This window comes from Sceloporus occidentalis, unplaced genomic scaffold (assembly GCF_023333645.1).
Source record: "Sceloporus occidentalis isolate IW3139 unplaced genomic scaffold, rSceOcc1.0.p SCAF_4, whole genome shotgun sequence".
NCBI classification, from domain to species: domain Eukaryota; kingdom Metazoa; phylum Chordata; class Lepidosauria; order Squamata; family Phrynosomatidae; genus Sceloporus; species Sceloporus occidentalis.
The window spans coordinates 88,787,817-88,814,225 of record NW_028316984.1 but is presented as its reverse complement, the minus strand read 5'-3'; the positions used below and the strand labels follow the sequence as shown (position 1 = coordinate 88,814,225).

The following is a 26,409-nucleotide window of genomic DNA, read 5'->3' as shown; positions in this document are numbered from 1 at the left end:
AGATATAAAGAGGAGCACCACATAAAATACAAAGAGAAAAATACTTCTGTGGAAGAATAGACAAAGAAAATCACAGTTCTCAGGCCCAGAAAAAAAATCAAATGGAGCTGAGGCAATTGTGATGCCCTGTGATGATAGTTGGAGAAAGACAGAGGAAATCCAAATAGCTCCCAAGCCCATTTATTAACATGGGGTGGTCCCCTCCAGTGGGAAGTTCTTCTGAGTAAATTGCACTTGATGCATGACTGAATGGATAAGTGACTCTTAACATGGATCACATTTGTCAGATGAATGTGTGCAAGAGAACTTACCAGTGGATTGTATCATACAGATGAACATGCATCTCCTTTTTCTGTTGCATTGAGTGGTGCCCAACATCCAACTGCCATCTGAGTTGCATTACATAGCAGCTGAAATGGAAGGGTGCTAATGTACTCACATCCTTCTCATAGGTGCTTGGGCATTGTAAAGATAGAATGCTGACTAGGTAGGCCTTTGGTGTGACCCAGCCCTGCTCTGTTTATATTTTTACAAAACATGATCTGTTGATGCAGCTGCTATTAAATGTACATCAGAAAGGAACTTAATTCTCAGTTCTAGGTTTGATTGAGTGGTTCCTTTTGACTCCAAAGCTCCTCTGCTTCCCTAGGTGTTGAACTATTCAGGCCCATTGCATGCATCTAGCCTTTGTCAAGGTACTCAAAAACATCCAAAATAAATTTAAAATCACCAGCTGAGGACCAAACCACATGAGATGTGGAAGAGCCATAATTGGATCTTCTGACATTTCTATTTTTGCTTAAAAGTAACAATGGGAGTCTAGCTCTGATTAGAGCACAGACCCTAAGGGGAAGGTTTTTAACCCTTTCCCACAGGCTCTTTCTTCAGTCTAAATTGACCCCTGACTGCATGTCTCCTGTATATTATGTAGTTTGGTCATTAAACTGGCTTAATAACATTTTCTCTGAAGACGTCTATGAGTCTGTAAAAGAAATATTAGCATCCTGAGCAGAGTACAATTTGCAGGATTGTTTGTGGGAAGCTGTAAATGATATTAACTATGTTTGAACTGTAGATAACGTCCTTCACATGGATACTTTGATGGAGTAATAATACAGGTTGAGTCTTCCTTATCTGAAATGCATGGGACCAGAAGTATTTTGGATTTCAGATTAGTTTTTGGATTTTGGAATATTTGTGTATATATGAGATATCTTTGGAGTGGGACCTAACTCTAAATACAAAATTCATTTATATTTCATAAATCCTGAAGGTAATTTTATATGGAGTATTTTAAATAATTTAATAATTTTGTGTATGAAACAAAGTTTGTGTACACTGAGCCAACAGAAAGCAAAGGCATCACTATTTTAGCCATCCATGAAAACAGTTTTGAATTTTGGAGCATTTTGGATTTGAGAATTCTGGATAAGGGAGCCTCAACCTGTAATATCAGTAATTCTAAAATCATATTTAACTTAGCAGAGTAGTGCGATCATTCCCTCATTCTGCTTTGTCTTCCACCTCCACTAATTGTTATATTCCTGTGCTGCAGGTGTCCGAGGGCCTATTTTCAAAGGCCCCCCAGTGCCTCGTATAACTGGCCCTGATGGTCCACCATGTGGTGCAGTGGAAGAATTACAACTTGGGGAAAACCAGAGGAGCGAGATAGACATCTCTGATTTGGGATCTCGCAACTATGGAGCAAGGACAGACTTCTACTGCCTCGTGACAGAAGATGATATATGAGATACTGGGATATTCTTGAGAAACTCACACACTTTCTTAGAATGATGTTCTTTGACAAAGATAATCTGCTCCACTTGTTTTCTTTAATTCAAAACAACTGCATGGAGACCACATGGCTATGTCCTGGGACTGACTTTCTTCATCTTCAAGACTTCAATGATTCCTTTCATAGGAGAATTAGATGAAGGGATAAAGGGAAATCCATCTACATTTCAGATATTACCAAACCAGAGGGGATAAGATGAATACCTCAGATAGGTATAAAATTCAAAATAACTTCAATAGAATGAAGAGCTGGTAGAAACTAACAAAATCATAATCAGTTATAAAGTTCTGTATTTAGGCAATAGCAATCCAGATGTGCAGACAGTGGACACCTGGGGTGGCAGTAGTAAATTTGAAAAGGCTGTTGGGGTTGTGGTCACTCATAAGCTAAACATGGATCAATGTGAAGTCTAAGGCTTTCACGGCCAGCATCCATTTTGTGTGTGTGTGGGAGGGGGGGTTGGGCTATGTGGCCATGCTCTGGAAGAATTTATTCCTGACATTTCGCCTGCATCTGTGGCTGGCATCTTCAGAGGTTGGTGGCACTTCCATGCCACCAACCTCTGAAGATGACAGCCACAGATGCAGGTGAAACAGCAGAAATAAATTCTTCCAGAACACGGTCACATAGCCTGAAAAACCCACAACATGGATCAAAGCGTGGTGTTTCTCTAAAAACAACTAAAGTGATGCTAGACTGTATGACTAAAACTATTGTTTCCAGTCATGAGTAGGAGTCATTCCACTTTATTACAAACTAATCAAACCTCATCTGCAGTGTAGTAGCCAGTTTGGATGCTGCACTTTGAGAAGAAGAATGACTTCAGAGGAGACCAACAAAGATAGAAAACAAGTTCTGTGTGAAAAAATGGAAGGAACTAGAAGTGATTAGTATGATAAAAGGGATATTAAGGGTGGACATGATAGCAATCAATATTTGCTGTCATATGGAAGAGGACAAAGACATTCCCTGCCTCTGAAGGCAGGGCAAGGTCTAATGGGAAGGTAGATTGCAGTTGAATCTTCGGAAAAATGTCTTGCTGGTAATAGCAAGTTACTTGAATCTGTTATTTGAGGGAGTAGTTCTTCCTCACTTATCCAGCTATCTGTCTTTGTTGGAGGTGGCTTCAGTTTTCCTTCTTTATGTAGGTGGCCCACAAGTCCCATCCCTCCAAAAAATTCCATCTCTCCAAAAAAATCCGATTCTGATTCTCTTAATACTTCAACACTGTGCTCACTTCTGGGAGTTTCTGCCAACACTTCAGGAGTATCTGGCTACTTTGTAGACAATAGTGCCTTATGGTCTCTGATAACATTCTTGAATTAGATCATCATGCTGGAATTTAGCCCACTAACAAGTTTGGTAGGCTTCTTAGCTATTGTTAGCATTTATGCTGGCAGTGCATTATCCCTACCCTGGTTGACAATGACTGCAGAGTTGGACAGTATTGACTAAGTTGAAGATCATCATAGACTTGAATGTATCAGATGCATCCCCAAGCACACTTTGTCCCTGGTAAAGCCCTACACAGTAGTAGTTCTTGATAGTGGAAATATGAGGTAGGAGTCATGAGGAAGACTAATTCCTTTCAGTATCATTAGGTGGAGGACAGTTTTTAAAGTGATAATTCCCTTCCATCAGCACATTTTAGAATACTGGCAAGAATGTTCTATCACAGTCTATGTTGTGTACTTTTATACATACTTAGCTGTGTGACAGAGATGCTAAGGAATCCTGTTAGAGAATTTAAAAGATGCACAATGGTAAACCAGCAAGTGTCCTAATGCATATCAATCTTGTGCATTGGTCACTTTGTTGGCTCCCCAGAATAGTAACAAAACAGCAGCCACTTGCTGCATCTGGATATTGTGGAACCGCCCAATTCTGTTTCCTGCAGATGTAAGTCCACTTACAAAGAAACAAGTCCCCAAGTGAATTCTGGCTACAATTTTCACTTTTAAATTTATTTTCCTCAGGACCTTTTGAAAAAATGTTTTGTCTATTTTCCTATATTTTTGCTGGCCTCAGTCTGTAGCAATGAGGATGAAAAACTGTATGCAACAAATGGGTTCTCCATCCCATTTTAAGGACCTTGGAATGCACAGCTGGTTAGAATGCATTTGACAACTACATTGACCAAACACTAAGAACTGGCACCGTTTCATAGTTCTTTCATTGTTATAAGTTGGCAGCAGAGCAAATGAAAATAAAGCAAATAAAAAAAATTAGCCTATTAATATAACCATTAAAATAAACAAAAATGTCTTTGAATACATCAGAATCAAGAAACCAGGAAGAAGGTCAATGGATAATTAACAAGGGAGGGATAGGATTGCTATTGCTAACAAGAAACAGGGACATGGCAGAGAAAATGAGTTTTTTGCATTGGTCTTCAGAAGGATGAAGTTGGAGACTATTAGTACTCAACTGCTCTCCCCCCCTCCCCAAAAGATGATGGAAGCACAATGTCATACCAATCTGAGGTGACAATTAATGGTTTCAAAGCTAGCTGATTAGTAGAAACTTTCCAAATCCAGATAATAGGCACAAAAATGTCCGTAAAGAGCTCAAATGGAAAATTGGTGACATTCCAAACCATATGCAAATTGCTATTAAAATGGGATTCCTCAGACATTTGGAAGAAGTGGCTTAGACTACACTTGAGAGGTGGAGAGCCTGTGGCCTTGTTGCCCCAGCTAAGTGTAAGTACAATGTACAATCTTGTAACTGCTGAGTAGGATGCCAGCTGGTATCTTGTCTCATCCAGCTGTACTGTTGGGCCTTGTTGTGTACCTTAAAGTCAATTCTGATTTATGGTGACTCTAAGGTCACTTAGACTTATCACTTAGGTTTCTTTTGCCTGGTACAAATGGGCCTGAAAGGGCAGGCTAGGTCCACCTTTTGTTGCTGCTGTGCAACAAAAAAGGAGCACTAAAAAGTGGCTGCTTTTTCTGCTGCTGTAAGCAGCCTGTTGCGGCGCGAACATGTCACTGCTACGCTGCTCCATTTGGACGCAGCGCAGCAGCGACATCATCACTACATGTGCTGTCTATATGGCACTGCACAGCGATGATGCCCTAGTCATGTGCTAGGGTTGCGGGGTGTGTGGGTATTCTGCCCTGAGTCAACCCTAGCACATGACGAAGGCATTGTTTAGGGCCCGTTTGTACTGGGCCTTTGGCAAGATTTGTTTAGAGGAGGTTTATATTTGGCTTCCTCTGAGAATGTGACTGTTCAGTAGGCGAGTGGGGATCTGACCTGGTCTCCCAGTGTCTTAGTCATTGAAACCATTACACCATGCTGACTGTTGGACCTAAATGCAGTCTGTGTCTAATGTTTTATATCTGTGTCCTCCTTCCTTTGAAGAATCCTGAAAATTGTGGATTGCTGAAAATTCTATTAGAAATTATTAATGCTTATAACTGTAGTTCCCAGAATTCTCTGGAACAGGAAACTTTGCAAGCCATCTTACTGTATAGAATGGGTTAGGAAATCAATAGCAATCAATGGTCAAAGCATCTATATTTATTTAGTAATACAGCGGGGTCTGCTGAGTGTACAAGAGTATGCACTGAAATGAGTACAAAGCTGAGTATGCCCAAATTGAGCGACAGGTTGGTCTCTGTCACTGTCCCTCTGTGTCTGATCATACACAGTTCACACCCAGAACAAGATCTATCCATTTGAATTCATGAAGTAAACAGATACAAAGGACAGTACTCTTTTACCTCTAATAGAAGGCAGATTTTGGCCAATGTGCATTGTTGTGTAAGCATGAGGAAAGCTAAACCACTCCAAATGCTGTCTTCTAAAGCAACAGGTGGCCCATGTCCCACTGCATCTATTCAAGTAGCAGGTACATCATGTACAACTACAGGTACCAGCTGCCCTAGTCAGCATAGCCAATAGTCTGGAGATTCTGGGACTTACAATGGGGTAATAGCTGGGGGAATGCATATTTCTTGTTTACACTAGCTGTATAGTAACTTGGGCAGGGGGTCTTTGGTTGTTATGGAGGGAGAAAGGGAAGATTAACCTCCAAACAGATCGCTCTCTCTCTACATATATATATATATATATATATATATATATATATAGAGAGAGAGAGAGAGAGAGAGAGAGAGAGCGATCTGTTTGGAGGTTAATCTTCCCTTTCTCCCTCCATAACAACCAAAGACCCCCTGCCCAAGTTACTATACAGCTTGTGTGTGTGTGTGTGTGTGTGTGTGTGTGTGTGTGTGTGTGTGTGTGTGTATTCAGGGCTCGTGTGGGCTCATGTCTACATATATCACGAACAGATACCACCCTATCCTTCCATGCTTCAACCTCTCATAAAGCAAAGTTAACTGCAATGCTGTAAAGATTTCTGGGCCAAATATTTCCTCCAACACAGACATGTTTTAAGACAGTGCATTTTATTCCTATGAGACTTGCATTCATAGAAGCAAACAGTACTTATTTGCATTGTTCATGATGGTTTTTGATCATAATGACATTTTATCTGTAAGCTGCACCATAGGTTGTCTTCATAGGATGGTCAACTTTTCTTCTTGAGTGATAGAGCAGCAGGTTTTAAGATTTTAACCTCCCAAGTTTTTTTGTACTTCAGCTCTCTGGCATGCTGGGATTTCTGGGCGCTGAAGTGCAAAACAACTGGAGGGCCAAATATTGGGAGCCAGAGTAAACAGACTTCTCAGATAGGGTTGCAGTAGCAACTGTTACTATATAGCAAGCAGGAAATGGATGTATGTAGATTTATGGGGGAGCCAAACTGGGTTTCTTAAATATATAAAGAATCAATAGAAGCATCAAACTGCCAAATTAGTAGTAATTTTGTGTACCTGCTGAATTTGTGGAACTATTTGTTCTCATTCACCATAGTGGATTTGTTGCATCTTTCTTAATCCCTCCTCACTCTGACCTGATTCTGAAGAGAGAACTCAGTTTGTGGTCATTTCTTAACTGAGCACCATGGAAGGGTGTACTTACAAGGTACACCAACAAGGACCTCTTTCTTAACCAAGGAATTAAGGAAAACTGCATCCTTGTTTTCTATGCACAGGGTAAGCTGCAAAAATCAGGTGAGGGTCAGGTGTTAGGGAAACTGGTGGGAGATATTTCAAGCCGATGGTTTCAAAAGGAAGCTGTCGGGTGCTAAGCAATAACAACAACGCCTCTTCCTTTTTCAGTTTCGGTGCATCAGTCACCCAGTTCTAATTTTCAAGGACCTATGCAAGCAAGGGGGGCCTACAAGTTAAGATCTATTAGGGGAAAGCATCTTTACCAGAAAAAACGCTCCCTAATCCCGCTCCCCAAACTGCACACAAACCCCTATAGGTCTACAGGAGGCTATTCTATCATACAGTATATACAGGGCAACTTGCTTTTGTTGCTGCTTGAAACCATATTGGCTCCCCATTGTGACTGACCAAAATATGGCCCCAAATCTTTGCTACATATATCCAAATTTTAACATTTGCAGAAAGCAGCTTAGAGAAGGGGGGGGATCCCAGTATTCTAATAATGGAGTCAAAGGCCAGTCCTGATGCCAGCCATAAAAGGCACTGCATGTATTCCTCCCTTTGATGTGGATGGATACCAAGGGCTATGTATATAAAACAAGGCTGCTGCTGGTTTATGTGAAAGGCAGTACAGTCAAGAGTTCAACTATTAAAGTGGAGAAATCTTGTCAATGGCTTTTAGTGGAGGAAGGTGAGTTGGGAAACTAAGGCGGGATACAAACCGCCGCTTTGCGGCGCTCCCCCGCCGCCGCCGCTTGCTCCGCGCGGGAGCTGCAGCAGCCAAACCGTGCGGCTCCCGCGCGGAGTAAAAAAGAAGCTCCAAAATGGAGCTTCTTTTGGAGTTGCGTTTGCGACGTAGCGAGGCACCAGGGGCGCACTCGCTACGTCACAAAGGGCGCGACGCGTACGGACGCTCAGCGTTCGATACATCAAGATGGCTGCGCCCGTATGAACAGGGCGCCGCCATCTTGTACGTATTCAATACGTATTAGGGTTAGGGGTGTGTGGAAGCACCGCCCCTTCCTAACCCTAGTACGTATTGATGACGTACTATTTGGCGGTTTGTATCCCGCCTAAGGCACACCAATACTGCTTTCTACAAGTAATAATGCACATAGTTTGTAGTGACACTAGTGTCAGAATCTGGAGGCCACAACATGGGGCATAAGTGAAACTATGTTGACTTGCTGCCATCCCAGCAATTTCTTTGTGGCAATGTCCCTTTGTCCCAGTACTCTGAAGGGGCAGTCTAGTAAAGTGGTTAATAAAGCAACAAAAACAACTTGCCTCTTACTGGATGTTTAACTCTTGTGTTTGGTACTATGTCTTCCTTTATTAAGCTGTCCAATGTGTGCACTACTATTCTATGGTTTGTTTGGTTTTTTAAAATCCAGTCATGTTGTTCCTTGCTTGATTTTGCTTTTTCTTAATAGAAACAAGTAATGACGGGTATTAGCTATGCAGGATCTTCCTTTAATACATACAAACACAGTTTTGTGGCTTTTAGGTATCCTCTAACTAACAAGATGTGTCTGTTCTAATACTCATCCCACAAATATCACAGAGCCAATCTTTGTTCCTCTTACAAGTTCTGTTTCTGATAAATAGCTCGATTCTTTCCCGCTGTATCAGAGGAAAATACTAAGTATAAACACAGTGACATACTATTAAGATTTCTACCTGAGGCTCACAAAAGATGCTTTCCTCTACAAAACAAGGTTTCCACACCTATGGAGACTATTCCCTTTAACAAAGGATTCTCCTTTATCTAACAAGGTGACCATTGGTGCTGTTGGAGATGCTGAAAACTGAGAGACATAACTTTGAATGCAACAATGAATCTCTAGGTTAATAATTTGGACCAAAATGTATAACTTTGCTCTATATTTAAATATATTTCAATATGAACCAATCCCAGGTACTTCACATCCACTAAGATACTCTTACCTGCAGAGAGAGAAGTGAAAATAATATACAAACCACCTCAAGACTGGCCAAAAGCCAACTTGAGGATGCTGTTTTAGAAAGCAGGTTCTAAGGCAGCCAGTACACCTTTTCCACAATTGCTCTCCCCATATTTTATAGTATGAGTGGTGAAGTCTTTCACCCCAAGAGGTAGTTCAGATAAATTCTCAGGAATACATTCTAGTAGTGGATGGTGGAAAAACATAGCAACAAAAATAACACATTTCAACTTAAACATATCCACCTTTTAGAATGGGGAAAGTCTCATACAAAAGCTGGAAAGATGAAGGTAGCATGAAGAAGGGCTGGACTGGGATCTCAGGAGGGCCAGATTCCACCCCAGGGGCTGAGATTCCCCACTCTTGATTTTCTGACTCTCTATAAACTAATGAGAATTAGAGCTAATTGGTGTGTCGCTTCAGATAATTCTGTCTTCACAACCCCCATTGCTTCTGACCTAATAAACTATGGCGGGATACATACCGCCATATAGTACGTATTGTATACGTACTAGGGTTAGGAAGGGGCGGTGCTTCCGCACCCCCCTAACCCTAGTACGTATACAATACGTACAAGATGGCGGCGCCCCTTCCACATGGGCACCGCCATCTTTACGTACTGGACGCATAGCGTCCAGACGTGTCGCGGCGCCTATGACGTCGCGAGTCCGCGCCAGGCGCCTCGCGACGTCATAAAGGCGCCGCAAGAAGAAGCTCCGAAATGGAGCTTCTTTTTTGCTCCATGCGGGAGCCGCGCGGTTTGGCTGCTGCGGCTCCCTCGCGGAGCAAATGGTGCCGGCGGGAGACCGCCGCAAAGCGGCGGTCTGTATCCCGCCTAAGTGAATGAAAAAGCCCACCACCTATCTCCACTAAAGAGCTTGAGGATGGAAAAATCACATTTGTGGATTGTAAGTTGTGGTCCATATAAAGTGATCCCCAACCCACAGCTCTGCATGGATCTACACTGCAAAGCAGGGTACCTACCTCTTGGTCAGTGTAACTTTGCATGAGTCTAGAAAGTTTCACCAGCATTGACCCAATGCCACTAGAAACAAGTGGACTTTTATTACTATCCCATGTATAAGCTTACCATTATCCATTCCTCATAAGATATCCTAAATTCTTTAAAATTAAAAGCAAGCCATTCCTTTCTAAGGGTCTATAGGATGTGTGGGTGGCATGAGCAATTGGTAGCAAGAGTATTCGGAGATGAGAACAAGAGGCACACACTAAAACATATGGAAGCAGCCAGGGATGACTCAAGCACCCTGAAAGGCTTTTCTTCAGTATCTTGAACAAGCCTGGAAATCCTGCTGTGACATCAGCATCCACAAATTCCGAAGAAACATAGCAGTTCATGGACATTCAGTACAAGATGTGAATAATGAGAGTTTCATGCAGACTCTGGAGGAGTCTTGAAAATTTGCTTGGATGTTGACTCGCCTCTTTAGAGTTAAGGAATACCTTTATAAGATACGGAAAATGGCCAAGAGGAAAATGAGATTTAAAGAGCCTTGAAAAAGAAACAAAAAAAGAGTGCAAAAATAAGGCACATCAGACAAACTGGGCTGAGTTCTATATATACATATAAAAAGGCACTGCAAGGAAAGAGTTTCATGATGTAAAGGCCACAGTCCATAATGGAGCTTCATAGACACATTTTATGGAGAAGAATTAGACCTGAACAGTCCCGTTTTCTGTGTGCTCTTTTCTTTACAAGCCTATGAAGTCCTCTCTTCGATAGCCCTTCTGTAAAAACACAGAAAAGTTTTTATCACACAAGGGTAAATCATGAGTTGACCACATACCTCAGGGCAAAAATAGCACAGAAACTGAAAAGAGCTGCTGGTATAGACATAATTCACTCCTGCGCAAAGCCAGCTGGTGGCTTCCAAGCTAATGAGATAGTGCATATATTCCGGAATCACTCCATTTTCTAAAGTGCTCAATATAATCACTGGATAGGGTTCAATAACATGAATAGCAACTTTCAAGTTCAGACTAAAAGCCAGAGCAGATTTACCATGGAAGCCACTACCTGCCACTCTGTGATACCTGCCTCAGACAATAATCCACATCAGAGCAGTGCCCCCTCTTTCCTCATTAATGATGTTCCCTAAAAAAATAGTCTGAGTCTTAAAAATAAGTGATATCTATCAGACCTGTTGAGATGTAGGTGCACACTATGTCACTTGAAATGAAACTGCAAGTCACCAAGCTGTTTGGATATGGTTAAAATTGTGACTCTTATTATTGTGGAAAATTAAAATACTGGGCATATCCAAACATTCTAATGTCTATGTGCCGCTAAGCACAGAATTAACCTTGATAAAGTCAGCACTAGGATGGCCAGATACAAAAGAGCAATGTACTCCTGTATTTGTAACAGTCATGTGGAAATGGGGGCTTTGAGAAGGTGCACATTTTCTTATGCCCACATGGCAATAATATAATAATAAAAATTTATTTGTATTCCACCTCTCTGTGCAGCACAATCTTACATGTTAAAGCACAACAGACCCATATCCCAATATCCCACCCAACCCCTAATAAACAATTAAACAATTCAAAATTTGAAACATATCCAAAAATAACAGACAAGTAAATAACAAAAGAAATCAGACAATGGCTGTGGCAGAAGTCAGGGATATAGTAGGTTCAAATTCTTGGTGGCCGGTTATCTGTTCAGGAAAGGCCTGCCAGAAAAGATATATCTTAATAGCTTTTTAAAACCTATCTAAGGTGGTAACGTGACAGATCTCCTCCAGCAGGCCATTCCATAATCTGGGAGCGGTTGCCGAAAAGATCCTTTGGGAGGTTGCCAGATAAATCATGCCAGATGAAATTTATTCTTGTAAAACCTGAGCTAAAGATTAAGGTATTCCCCATTGACAAGGTAGTCAAGTCATTTCTGACCATAGGGAGTGGTGCTCATCTCTGTTACTAAGCCAAAGAGCCAATCTTGTCAGAGACTACTCTGTGATCATGTGGCCGACATGATTGCACAGAACTCTTATTTTCCTTCCCACCAGAGTGGTATCTTTTTAATCTCCTTGTATTTGCATGTTTTCCAACCGCTAAGTTGGCGGAAGCTGGGACTAGTGATGGGAGCTCACCCCATCACGTAGCATCCAGGCCTCGAACTGCCAACTTGCTGATCTAACAATCAACAGAGTCAGCATCTTAACCATTTGAGCCACCGCATCCCACATAAAAACAGACCTACTGCTATATTAAAACTTAATTTCCTTTAACAGTTGATCATTGTAGAACACTGGGGTAGGAGGCTGTGTGGCTGCATGGACAGGCCTTTTGTGTGAAATCCATGCCTCCCCCCCAAAATTTGGGATCACACCTCCAGATAGGTATGCCATATCCCACCTGCAGGTGGGACAGTCCCGTTTTTGGCAGTCCCGGCCCAGTCCTGGCCCGGTTCCTGCCAATTCTCGGGTTTGGGGCCAGCCTCTGGGCCGGGCCCACTCATGTGGCTGGCCAGCCACCCGCCTCCACCTCCTCCTCCGTTTGCGACCGTGCCGGGCAGTTGCCTGGGCCACGGCCGGCATCAGCGCGCACTCGGCGTGCCTGTTCACGGGACTAAAAAGGGAGCTCATCCCCTTGACGCTGGCTGGGCAATGGCAAAACAGCAGGGGTGGGGCTGTTTCCAGCCCTAGACTGCCATTAGCCAGCATCAAGGAGGAGGAGGAGCCTTGGAGGAGGCGGAGGCGGAGGAGGACTCTGGGCCACACGGAGGGGAAAGGGCTCTGTCCTGGCGTATGGTGCCAAGGAGGAGGAGGAGGAGGGTGCCCATTTCCAAAGTTTTTTTTTTCTAAAGTGTGTTTTTTGTGTATTTTTGGTGCTTTTAATGCTAACAAGTCTGCCTTGTTTTAACAATGATAGTGATGATGATGATGATGATGAGGATGATGATGATGATGATGATATTGATATCAGCCAGCTTGTCTGAAGCCGAGAGAGTGTGACTTTCCAAAGTGTGTTTTTGTGTATTTTTTGTGCTTTTAATCCTAACAAGTCTGCCTTGTTGTGACAATGATGGTGATGATATTGATATCAGCAAACTTCTGAGGTATGCGCTCGCTGTTTCTGAAGCCGAGAGAGTGTGCCCTTCCAAAGTGTGTTTTTTGTGTATTTTTTTGTGCTTTTAATCCTAACAAGTTTGCCTTGTTGTGACAATGATGATGATGATGATGATGGTGGTGGTGATATTGATATCAGCAAGCCTCTGAGGCATGGCCAATGTAAGTTGCTCTGATTTTTACAAACTCATGAGCAGTGAAGAAAAATCAAAGTACCTTGACCAAGTACACACTTCTGAGAAGTACAGTTGGTGTAAGAAACCTGAAACCGAGGGCAAATCCACGTCTTGTTAAACCACCTTGACATGTTAAATATGCATAGCCATGTTAACCCATGTTAAGTGTTAAACCCAAAGGGTTTGGTTATGGAATAAGCCTCTGAAAAATGCAAGAGGCCATGTTAAATAAAGCCATGTTACATGCCCAAATGTGCTGCTGTGTGTGTTTTGGAATGGGTTTGGCTGGAAAGGGAAGAACATTTCTGCCATCTGTCTAGGAATAATGCCAAAATGTCCTCCATTTTGAGTATGCCCAAGAAACATGTGTTTATATTAATGCTTGTTTAAATTATTATTATTTTTTTAGTTGTTCATGTGTCCTCCATTTAAAAAACATGTCCTGCATTTGGGGCTAAATTTTGTCCTATATTTTTTTACATTTGTCCCGGTTTGGAGGTTGACAGTTATAGCAACCCTACCACCAGAGGCTTCCAGGGGCACAATTTTGCATTTAATTGCAACCTGCCTCCTCCCCAAGCTTACAGTGGTCCCAAAGAGCTTTTTTTTTTTTAAATGGAAAACAGGAAGTGGCTGAACTCTTGGTCCCACTTTCATTAAAACATATGTGCCATCTGTAGGGTGAAACATAGAGAGGGGATAGATACTGGACTTTCTATGGTTGTGCACACCTATCCTGTCCTAGGATCAGAGTTCGTTGTACAACTCTGCACAATGAGTTGCACAACTGTCAAATCATTTTCATTCTTTTGATATGGACTTTCAGAAGAAAAGGAAAAGTATAAGTGTCTATTGTGGACCTTGGAAGGGCAATCATGTTTCCCCATATGCACTGAGCAGGAGGTCAAGTCTTCACCAAAAACACACTGAAAAATGGAAGGAAGTGCCATACCGTTTTATAGTCCCGATGAAGCTTGCTGTACTGCCACATGTTGGTCAGGAGGCTGGTAGCAGCTCTGGAAGACTTCTCACTCTCTGAGCTAGAGAAAGAAGATAGACAAAACATGTTGTAAGTGAGGCTTAGGCATGCTCCTACCTCCTTCATTAATTACTAGTAGATTTTACATCAGGATGCCATCAGTGAACATCTAAGACTGATGCTGCCATCTGACACACATTCTCCTAGGAGCGAACACCACAGGGATTACTTCTGAGTAGACATGCATAAAGATGCATTGTTGAGGTTGCAACCCTAAGCACACATGTTTGGAAGTAAGCCCTACTGAATTCAGTGGGATGAATTTCACAGATACTATGAACATGTTTGGGCTGCACCTTTGGAAGGAAAAGGTACAGGCATACCTAACTTAACAGATTTCTGACAAAGAAACTCCTTTTTACGAAGTCTTTTAAAGGCTGTCTGAACACTTTTCTCCTCGTTCTCTGCCTAGCTGGAAATTTTTAGCACTATTTTAGCATTGGGAGGATAGTGAAGGATGGCTAGAGAAACACAGACTTCTGGTGTCAGGCTCCTGTAGCAAACAATGCAATAAAGTTTTTGTTAGCAAAGAATGAAAATCTACTCTAGCTGATCCTCCTATAGCTATGTGTGCCTGTATACAACAGGCAAGATAAACAAACAGCAGTTGCATCAAGATTTCCTTACAGACAATGCATGAAAAAAAGGGAAAGCAGATAAGTCTGCCTTGCCAGCTTCCCCCAGTATGTGCAAGTTTGGCCACCACAGAGGAAATCATAAGATCATAATAGCAGCAGAGTCTGGCGAAAGAAAAAGCCATCTCTGGATGCATTATAGAAGAAGTCTTGAAATGGATTTTAGAAAGTTCAACGTGTTTTAGTTTGCTTATGCAAGGTTTACCTGACCCTGTTGTTTCATTTCATATGTGCGTATTGTTAGTTTTGAATAAAAAGTTGCTGAAACAAGTCAGATTGCTCTGCATATGTGTGTGTAGGAACCTATCATTGTATTTCTGCCACTGGTACCACATTTTTTATGTTAAAGAAGTAATACGCAGGAACGCATCTACTTCATTAACTGGGGTACATCTGTAAATCATTGAGAAAGGGACCCCTGTTACAAATTGTTCACATCTAGAACTATATTCTATTTCCTCTGTTTGCATTTCCTTGGTAACTATGATTAAGTTTTAAATTACTGCAATACTCAAAAAGTGAGGACTGACATAGGGGGCAGAATTCTTATTTGGGAGGGACAAATTATTCCCACCCCCAGTAACTTCTTCCATCTTACTTGTCAAGAATGGATCTAATGGTGAGATAGTTCTAAGAGTCTTCAAATTCAACTGCTGAGACTAGAGATACAGGATAGGAAAGTGCATAGGATGCTATAACAGGACACAGAGTGCAGGCCAGCTAAAATATGGCTTTCAATATATATTTGGGAGCAAAACTGGTGGGGTTCAGCTCCTGAGGCTGGGGAAGAAGGAAGCTCTTGGCTATTGTTCCCACCTGTCCCTCTTCTTCTTGATGTAGAAGAGCTTCCGCAGGCCATCAAAATAGACAATATCACGGGCAGCAATCGGGCTTTCCACTACCAGGTTATTCAGCACTGCAATAATGTTGACAACCACATCTGTTGGAGGCCACTTGTCTCCAGGGCTGCCTGGGAGCTTCTCAATCAAATGGCTCACCACCTTGGTTGCTGCCGATTAAAAAACAAAGCAGTTCAGTAATACAGTTAAACAAACCCACTGGGAAGGAAAGAGGATCTCCCCAGCATCTCTGTGTACATGAAGAAAGTAAGAAATTTATTGTGCCAAAGAGGCAACTCCACCCAGATTTTGGTCAGGTCCTAGATGTCAGCCTTCGCTTTGTCCCCCAAATAAAATTGCACTCACACATCTCATCTTTGTTGCGTGCATTCCGGGACAGATTGCGAATCAGACCCGTTAGTGAGCGAAGCTGGTGATGGTCTGCTGTGCGGACTCTGTCCAACACCGGGTTAAGAATTCTCTCTTGCTCCAAAGCCACTCTGCTGAGAACACCTGCCCACTACAAGGGAGGAGGAAGAACAGTGTGAGTCAGCAAGAGGATGATGATCTAGCAGCTCAATCAGGCTCAAGTAGAAGGATCCTCTTCTTTATCATTCTGAAACCTGGGGTCATCTCACAAAGCTGAACAGTGGGAGGTTTGAGACAGACAAAGCAAATGTCTCTCCACCTTACACACAGCCAAGTTGCAGAATTCATTGTCACAAAATGTTGTGATGGCTACTAACTTGAATGGCTTTTAAAACAGATGACAAACTGATGGAAGCAAAGGATGCCAGTCATGATGGCTATATATTAATTCCTAAGCACCAGAGCATGAAGGTACTATTGCATTTCTGGCACTGCTTTTGAGCCTCCTATTAGCCAGGGATAGGTGCAAATATTTACTCCATGCTTCTCCTGAAGGCTGCATAGTCATATTTCAGCAAACCAGAAGTGAGATGCTGCTGCAGCTCATTTCAGTTTCAGTCAAAAACTTAGGGAGGAGATGTTTATTCTTGGGAGACGGGGGGGGGGGGGGGGGGCAACTATACCCACAGTGAAACATTTTTGCAGTGATTTGGGCAATTTTCAGGGGAGGGCTGGGCATTCCCCAATTTTAATTTCTTCAGAGGGGAGATCCAGGGGCATTCTGGGTGTGCAAAATAGGGTTTGAGAAGTGTATGCAGCTAACAGACAACACTTACTTCACCCCTGTCCTAAGCAACTCTTTGGCTTCTCTTCTACTGTAGAAAGATAATTTTGGACCTGCAGGCCAGTTTTTATGCTCTCACAGCCTCCAGGTATTGCTACTTGCTTGTGCTTGGGGGGAAAAAACCTCACATTTAAAGTTCCTCTCTGTGGCAGCTTTCCACAATGATTTAGTGCTGTATCACAGCAATGAGAGGATAATTCATGAGGTAGAAAAGGGAGTGAAGGGAACCTTTCCTCTCTGTTTTGAATCTGGAAAACAAGTCATGGCAAGATGCAGAATTAGTGCTGATATCTGGCTGACCATGTGTTTGCTGCACTTCCAAACCATATAATCTCTATGTTTGGATAAATGAAGTCAGTATATAGGAACTTTAAGTGATGAGTTTGGCCTGCTTCTCCACTTGACTTAATAAGTGGCTTTGGGATTACTGATTATTAATGATTTCTGTTTTTGTCATGTATGGCTTCAGCCAGGTTCTGTCACATTTTTTTATCCCTATAGTAATGTATCTGTTTTCCTCTTCCCTCTTCCAACAGATTCTTCTCTGCTATCAACTCCTCTGCTACAGGGAAGGGCAAGCTCTCCCTGCAACCACTGTCCAGGTCCCAGCTCTGCCATCTAGAGTAGTGCAAAGGATGTTCTTCCAGAGACATCTTCTCCTCTCCCTGGAGCTTTAGGAACTTTCAGACAGTGTCAGCATTATACATAACTGCTGAGAGAGCACAGGTTCAGCTGGGAGAAATTATCCTAGCCTTTTGCACTAGGGTAGCTTTACAGACTCAGGTCCTTCATCACTGGAGAAAGTCTACTTAATCCCCCTACAATACTCCATAGATGGAGAGAAAGGTTCACAGTGCTGAAGAGCATCTTCGCACTCCGGGTCTACATTTACCTTCTTGCCAAATCTTCACAGTTGGCAGTCTTAAAATAAAATAAGACAGTGGACTGAAAACACTTCACAAGTCTTTCCCCACTCTCCTCAGCATATGCACTACCTTGTGTAAGGGCAGGCAACAGGATCCTAAGTGAGAATTTTGTTTTGTGTTATATTATGTTAAGTTATATTATGCAGTCGCACCCTTCTGTCTCCTGCTGTGACGTTCTGAAGAGCCCCCGCAGCAGCCTCTGTGGTGTGCTTGTTAAGCTCACATCTCTGAAGCAGCCGGTTGTAGACTCCAATAATCTGAGGGTTCCAGAGCCATTCCATTCCCTTGGGATCTTTAGAAACTTCTGTAAAAGTCACAATATCTGAGTTCATGTGGAGCTGGAAAGAAAAGAGAGAGACTATTTAATGGCATGACATTGTTTCCTACCTAAAGACAAATCATCTCTTTCGTATCTCCCCTAGAACCCAGCACAGTTATGGCTTCCTTAGGGCTGTAACTCCCTCTGCCACAAAAACTGTGCTTCCTACATCTTACATCTACTTCAGTCTGGCTTAGTGATCATTCAAGATTTTTATTGGAACCTTAAACATGTGTGTACACTTGTGTGTGTCTCCTCTGCCCTATTGCTAATTTTCTGCCATTCAAGATGAGGAGCTATAATTGGTGACATCAGTCTCCTATCTTTAGAAGCCATTTCTTTTCTGGTGCATCAGCATTATGAAAAGGGTCAAGTCTGTCTGCCCTGATCTGGAAAATTGTCTCACTAATCTGTTCACTAGGTACTTACTTTAGATACACAGTGCTTGGTAAAATATAATTTGCACATATTCAGGAACACACAAATAAATGTGTATTTTAGATCTATCTGGCACCTTGAACCCTGACACTAAAAAAGTAAAACAGAATGCTGGGACTAAGCTGTGGGCAGCCCCAGCATACAATGGCCTGAATCCAGGTGGTTAGCCCCAACCAGAATAGACACACTGAGTCAACTGTTGAATAGCAAGTCAAGATATTGATTTAAAAGGTCTAGCTTTTAGGGAATTAACATTAGGATTTAGGACATTAAGCCATGTCATCTTCTTGGTCAAACTCCTGGTTCCATTCCACTTACAGTCTCCCCTTGTACTCTCCTCTCCTTAATTCCCAGTCTTTCAGAACAGATGGGATGCAACAACCTGTTTCCTATCTACTCCCCCAAATGCCATTCATCTTCCTATGCTTACCTCTCGGGCCCTCCTGCTTTGTGGGCTGAAGCAGCCTACCAGTTCACTGGTCATGGTAGCTCCATCACTCCTCTTATGGCCTTCTAACCGCTGGAGTGAGGAAGGCGGCATCTCATCATAGAGGCGGTAGGAAAGGTTGCGCAGTACACAGACAGCATTCTCCACACTCTGTAGGGGGGAAATCAATTTTTCAATGAGGAACCAATGAGTCAGTATGGTGTAGTGGTTTGATTGTTGGATTAGGATCCCAGGAGACCCTGCTCAGTAATGAAAAACCACTATATGACTCTGGGCAAGCTTCAGAGAAAAGCCTCAGGAAAAGGGGCAGTATGGGCTGTACCAAATACCAAAGTAGGGCTGTGCCAAATGCTGCATTTGATACGGTTTTCATGTGAATGAATGCAATGCCAGAAAGATTATGAAGGTGTTAAAGGGAAGAGAGCAGCTCCAATTGCATAGTGCTTTGGAAAACAACACTATTTTACTGGGAGAAGAGCCTAGTGCAAAAAGGCCCTTAATTTAGTCATGACTAATGTAGATCTATTGACTTAAGCAGATTTACTCAAACTAAAGAGTTAATCTGGATCCAGCCCAAAGTATTTAAAGACATGCTTCTTTCTGATAAACACATACATTTTTAATAATTTATTATCTGCATTTCTAAATGTTTGCCTGAGGCCACTTGCAATGAGAATCTTCATTGGCTTTTAGGAGTATTTTATCAATGTCAACTTCAAGAAAACATATTCTTAAAAATATGGTCAGTTTACATTAATATATATATGCCTAGCCCACAATCATATCCAATGGGCTTCCCTTCACTTTTTTTCTATTTTTTTCCTTTTTTCTCATTCTTTTTCCTTGTTTTGTATTACACTTTAAAAATCCAATTAAAAATTAAAAAAAAGAAAAAGGAGTAGAGGCAGATTTATTGCCTGGAGGCTTCTACAATGCCTTTCTGCCAAGGACAAGGAAGGATATACAAGTAGAATCCCAAGGAGTTCTAACTTGAGCAATAACCTTCTACGTCAGGCTGCAATTCCATGTGAACTTATCTGCAAGTAAGTGATATTGAAGTAAATGGAGGTTATGTCTAAGTAGATGCATACAGGATTGTCCTGTCAACATTTGTGTACAGCAAGGATAGAAATCATGCAGCCCTCTACATGGTGCTGAACTCCAGTTCTCAGAATTCTTTACTACTGGGTATGCTGGCTAGAACTGCTGGGAGATGCAGTCCAAGAACTCCTTACCCAACGCCCCAAATCCCCTGCCTGGGGAATTCTGGGAGCTGCAATAATAGAAGTTATTTTTCCACATTCTGTTCTCTCTCTGCAAAAGCACATGGCACTCCACTAACAGCCATTTCAAAGCTCAGAAATGTCTGCATATTCTCTGGATAATTTGTTATGTTTTGCCTTCCTCTGTTATGTTAGCAGGTCTTAAGAGGCAGGTACCTTGTACACACAATCACCATAAAAAACAATAATTGGCGTCAGGAATTTCCAGAACAGTTAACTCTGATTCTACAACATGGGGTTGAAAAAGAAGCTCATTCTCTGCTACTAAGAAAAACAGCCCTATTAGTTGAAAGAAACAAAAGCCTCATCCAGCAGTTTGTTCTGGAAGCTTGGTAAAAATGTACAATTCCCGTAATTTCCCAGCCAGCAAAGCCAGTAGCCACACTGATGAGATCCTGAGAATCCAAAGAGACAACTTTTCCAAGCTCTGCGTCTTCCCTGAAAAACAAAATGACAACCTTGCCCTAAGAAATGAGTGTGGTGGGTCTTTTTTCGTGATGGAGAATACAGTAAAATACCAATGACTGTCAAAAAATCACATATCTAAAGAAATATGAGCACACAATGAGGGTCTCCCCCTCAATGCCCAAAATATGAAGGCACACACACACACACACACACACACACACACGTGCATCTACCCCTCAGCCAAGACTGCCAGTGTCCAGGAGAAGGCTCACCTTGTCTTCTGACTTTCCCACTTCCAGTGAGCGATTGATATAGTTGACCATGGAGTCCACCAGGCCATGACACTCACGCATCTTCTGCCGGGTTTGCTGGCTAGCAGAGCTGAGATTCCTACAGTGGAGGCACAAAAGTGAAAATCACCATTAGAAACAACCTGTCATCACACCTTGGCCAAGCTTATTTGTCCCCTCTCTCAGTTTGCAAACCACATAATAGCTGAGAAAGAAACAGCATATCTCAGGTAAATGTTTCTCCCTAACCTTGCAGCTGGATGTGAACTGGAAAATATGATCTGGACAAAGTGTCAAGGCAGTCAAATTAGCTCCAGGCAAAGAAAAGGGGATGTTCTTTCTGTCAATTAAATTGACCCACTTTGTGGTCCAGTGGAAAACCCAGGAGGTGATCTTACACACCTCTAGTAAATGTGTAAAACTACTTTTAATTAAAAGTGCTGATTCAGTGTGGACTTTGATTAGACAGACAGAAGTGCAATGTGCAGATTAATAGGTGCCCTCCATCGTTTGATTCTGACCTAGATGTGTACTAGCTGAAGTCTTGCCAAGTTAAGATTGTGTGAATAAAAGGCTTCATCTACACTGCATAATTAATGCAGTTTGATATTGCTTTAACTGCCACGGCTCTAGAGAAATTATCAGATGGGGAAAAGGAAGTTCTTGTCCTGTCCTTTTCCTATCCTCACAGAAAGATTTTCATACGACGTTATGTTTATCCTGTCAGTGTCCCATCCCTGAACTGCAATTGACCACAATCGTGCGAAAGATTTTCATATGACATTGCACTTATCCTGTCATTGTCCTTTCACTGAAGTTTGTATTAATGGGAGTTTGCGTTAATACAATTCCACTTCAATGACGGGATAAGTGCAATGTTTATGAAATGCTTCTGCGCAACGGTGATAAGGATGGGAGAACAATCCCCGTCCCTGTCCTGTCCCCATCTGATAATCTCCAATTTCTGGAAATGGTAGTTTAGTGAGATATTTAGCCTTCTCTGTCAGAGAATTACAAATCCCAGGATTCCATTGGATGGAACCAAGACAGTTAAAGTAGTGTCAAACTGTATTAATTATGCAATATTGGAGCAGCCTGAGCGATGGACTAACAAACGGGCTGAATAAGGATAACACTTCCAGAACTTGTGGGACAGCTTGCCGTGTGGCCCACTTTGAACTGCCATGGTAATTTTAAGGCAGGGGTGGGAATCATGCAGCCATTCAGACACTTTAGGACTTCAATTCCCAGCATTCCTCATCCTTGGCTATGCTGGCTGAGAGTTGCTAGTAGCTGCAACTCAGCAACATCAAGAGGGTCATATGATTCCCACCCCTGTTTTAAAGTGTGAAAGCAACAGCACCCATTTTTCTTAAATGATCCTATACAAAGATTTTTTGTAAAGATTTCTCTTCTGGTTCCAGTGACCATGACATATACATTTCTCCTAGTAAGGAGACTACCTGAGGAAGCCGGTAGCATTGTAGAAGATTTCTGCCTCAGAGGCATTTTGCTGGATAATGGCAGCACTGCCAGAGCCAGACAGTGGGGTCAAAACCAGGTCGGTCAGCTGTTCCAGGGTGTCACGGGCCAGGCGGTCCTTGAGATTATCACTGGAAGACAGATTCCAGAGGATGCCTGCAGAACAATGAGAGAGAGAAAAGAGGATAATCTCACTGCAGACAAAATGCCATGCTTGACAAGATGTGAAGGTCTTCATCATTACAGGATGGGAAGCATCTTTAATATTAGCGCTACCATTTTATCCCTAGGTATGATGACCACCACCACCATGTGATTTTACTGAACAAAAGTACTTAGAATCACATAATCATAGAGTTGGAAGAGACCTCAAGGGCCATCCAATCCAACCTCCTGCCATGCAGGAATATACAATCAAAGCACTCCTGACAGATGGCTATCCAGCCTCTTTTTAAAAGCTTCCAAAGGTTTATCCTTATCCTATTAATCCTTGAAATATACCTTTGAAATGGATCATTCACATTTCAGTTTTATAGTCAGGCAACTTATAGACACAGTTCCTAGCAATATCTAGACACAGAATGAAGTTGCTGTGATAGCAAAATATTTAGCCTTTTCTGTCAGAGAGCTCTGGTGCCACAGGTCTGGTGTGTGGTTTTCCATCTTGCTGAGTAGTGAATTCTGCTATAGTGGATTATTGGACTGCATTTCCCATTAGCTACAGCCAGCAGAACCAATGGTGAGGGATGATAGGAATCTTAAGAAAAAGGAAGCCTACAGATTCCTCACCCTTGCTGTGGTCAAAGCTAACTGAGGAATCTTTTTTAAAAATACAAGCCTGCAGATTCCTAACCCTTACTGTGGAGACCAGTGGCATGAGACCTGCCACATCCTGAATCAACCCTTGAAAGTAATTCTGGAGCATTCACATGAAAAATTACCACATTGCAAAGATGGAAATTTGTTAGATTGGCTTACCCACCTCACTGGGTGATACAAGATAACTTAGCACAAGGTATCCAAGCGAAACCCATGGCTGACTAGGACCAGGAATCAAAGCACCCCTATTGTCCCAGAACACTGTTTTCTGCCCCAAATTTCTGATACCATGAAGTCTACTATTTGCTGATTTCCCCAGAACTGTCTGTCATCTCATTAGGATCTTTGCTTCCATTGATTTGGATATCTACATGCAGGCAAGAAGTCTCCCTGAAGCTGTTCACATCCCCACACAGCGTCCCTTAAGCACTGCACTAGCAAACATCCAACCTCCAACGCAATGCTATTTAAAGTGCAGCTGAAATGAATTGGAAAATCGATGTAACAAAGCAAATATCAATCAACTACTTTCAAAATCTTCATTGAAACATCTGATAAGCAGTTAACCAGTTCCAAACAGATAAAATGCCACAGCACTAAAAATGCAAGTAGCCTTTTGGAAATTTTTACAGATGTACACTCAAATTAGATTCAGAATTGCACCTGAAACCCCAGCACCAATCCCAAGATAATACACACTGTCCAGGAGGCAGGCATCAGCTTTGGGCCTGAGAAGAGACAGTCAAACTCTCTGTTGGCTAGCCCTCCCACTAAGCATCTGTCTTCATGGCCTCTGGGCTGTTGTTTCCAGGTTGTGACTAGGTCACTCAAAGGCTTCATCCCAGGCTCAGACTGCAACCTTGGTATGTAAAATTATGTAAAATTATGGCCCCATACAGACAGGCCAAAATAATGCTGCTTCGGGTCACTTTGGAAGTATTCTGTTTAAATGTTGCATGTGTCCTAAGAGTCCGGAATCCACGCTAAAGCCACGATCCAATCCTAAGGACTGGAGTGCAGCTTTGGCTCAGCTTCTGGATTCTTAGGACACATGCATCATTTAAACAGAGTACCTCCAAAGTGACTTGAAGCAGCTTTATTTTGGCCTGCCTGTATGGGGCCCATGTTGTCTTGGAAATGTTACTTTTTTGAGACTACAGCTCCTGGAATCTCCTAGCCAGTGTCTCTGCTGGCTGTGGAATTCTGGGAGCTGGGGTCCAAAAAGTAACATTTTCAGCCTCTGACTCTGGATCCACAGCAAAGATCTCACATGAATACCCAAAATAAGCAAAGTTCAACCTATTCGAAGAACAAGAAGAAAACTGGTATAAAATCATTAGCTCTATTCTACAAAATAATCTGTATTAACAAGAACTCTGTTAATTTGAGTAAGGCTTCTCAAGATGCAATGCAGGGTTACTGTCTGTTAAACCACTAAACCAGTTGCTTAGTAATAAGGTGAGACCAAGCAACTCCCAGAGAAATGTCTATTTCTGACATCAGGAAAAAAAAAAAAAAAGCAGGCAGACACTCGATGTGTCAAGAGACCATGTAGAAACCTGTATGAATCCAAGCCTTGTAAAACTCTCAGCATTACTGAGATGTTTTACTGCAAATAATGGAGCAACTGAATCACACGTACGTGTTACAGCAAGATCACCCTGCAGGCTCTGCCATGTGTCAACCTTGCATTTTCCAAGAACTCATCTAACCTCTTTCCATTGGCAGACCCTTAGGTTGGAGACCTTCCACCACAAGGCTGACAGGATAATAATGTCTCAGACCCTTAAGCTCAGTTAGCTTTGACCAGATCAGTTTGCTCTCTCAATTGTTTCCTGCTGGGAATCACTCTTCCCGCAGTCCACCAATACAGTATAAGTACAATACCCAGCAGTCCTCACAGTTGGTGTGCTTATTAGAGTTGTTGGGAGCTGCATCCCAAGAACATCTGGAAAGCTGCAAAATTCACACCCTTGCTATACAGGGAAGCTCCTTAAATACAAAAGGGCCAAATTCTCCAGACTTGAGGGGGATCCTGAGTAGGCTGCTCATAGTAGGCCCTCTAGTGCTAGCCCATAACACACCCTTATGTTCATTACATTTTAGGGACCTCAGCAGTAACAATGCTAATGCATCCATCAGCTGTGCCACTGTTTTGGATTACTAGCTCCCATGTCCCTACTGGGCAAGACTCCTTGCCAGCCACTTGCTTTGCAATTAGATGCAGGCTTTTCCCACTAATGGATCGGAAGCCAAATGGCTACTCACTTCTACTGGATCAGTACAACACTACATTGATTACTGCAATCACCAGATAAGCTTGGGATCAACCAAGGGGAATGTGTACTCCTGCAATAAGCATGTTCTTCCTCTCATAACAGGGGGTCTTGAGAAACATGCTTCAGAAATCACACAAATCAGGTGTGTGATTACCTTGCAAGAGCCAGTCACAAAACAAAGCACTCCAAATACAAGAGCCACAGTTGAGGACAAATGTGTACTATGAAAAACAATCATCGTTCATCTCTTGAAGGAGGGAAAATCTCTTCTTAGGAAATATATGTTAAATGTGTTGTATCATCTAGTTTTATTTCTGCTCACAAATTGGGGGTGGGGGTTATAGGATTTCTACTGTCAGAGATTGCTGGGAGGAACTAGGACATGTATCAGGCCCAGATAGTTTTGCCAGGAGCTGTAATCCCCAGAAAATAGGGGGCTGACTGTAAATGTCTTTGTTGAAAGGCTTAAATTATATTTTTTCCCTTTGAGGAGTCTGGATCAATAACTACTTTGGATACATTTTTCAAAAGAGCAGCAAAACATCCACTCCCACATTTGTTATTAAATGTCAAAGAGCAAACTGCCTGGCCATTTAGGGAGAAAAAGGTAATGCAACAGGCAATGCATGGCAATGACATTTACCTGGGGGAAGTTCTGTCGCAAGCTGTAGATATTCAAAAATTAAAGCAAATGAATGCATGATTCTCACAGTGTTTGAGTTCTGCTTCATCTAACAGACACAAAGCAGGAATTCAAGGTTCATTTCACAAGAGTTTGGGCTGTGCTTCCAACAATCAATATTCAGATAGGAGTGGGGAAGAGTCAGCATATATTGTCAGTTTAGGAGCACTAGGTCATAAGTAGGAAAAGGCACGGTGCCTACTATGAAAAGGGCTGGAAAGAGTGACAGAAAATAAAGGAACAATGTGCTCAGAAATAG

General features: G+C 42.3%; 2 protein-coding genes across 5 annotated transcripts in view; one reads left to right on the top strand and one right to left on the bottom strand.

Annotated features, from left to right (window-relative positions):
* SIGIRR (single Ig and TIR domain containing) overlaps positions 1–5,830 on the top strand; it is a 68,863-nt gene extending 63,033 nt beyond the window's left edge. For all 4 annotated transcript variants that reach the window (XM_089520802.1, XM_089520800.1, XM_089520801.1 and 1 more), the window contains one exon: positions 1,556–5,830. In XM_089520802.1, the coding sequence (XP_089376928.1) occupies positions 1,556–1,749 (194 nt within the window). In that variant the 3' untranslated portion in view covers positions 1,750–5,830. The remainder of the gene's footprint in view (positions 1–1,555) is intronic.
* Positions 5,831–8,273: 2,443 nt separating this feature from the next.
* Positions 8,274–26,409, bottom strand: part of PKP3 (plakophilin 3) — a 48,158-nt gene continuing 30,022 nt past the window's right edge. Inside the window, exons 6-13 of the mRNA XM_089523088.1 lie at positions 22,352–22,526; positions 20,871–20,988; positions 18,890–19,057; positions 17,855–18,040; positions 15,930–16,083; positions 15,541–15,733; positions 14,003–14,090; positions 8,274–10,529 (exon numbers count right to left, since the gene is read on the bottom strand). Coding sequence (XP_089379214.1) covers positions 10,494–10,529; positions 14,003–14,090; positions 15,541–15,733; positions 15,930–16,083; positions 17,855–18,040; positions 18,890–19,057; positions 20,871–20,988; positions 22,352–22,526 — 1,118 coding nt within the window. The 3' untranslated portion in view covers positions 8,274–10,493. The remainder of the gene's footprint in view (positions 10,530–14,002; positions 14,091–15,540; positions 15,734–15,929; positions 16,084–17,854; positions 18,041–18,889; positions 19,058–20,870; positions 20,989–22,351; positions 22,527–26,409) is intronic.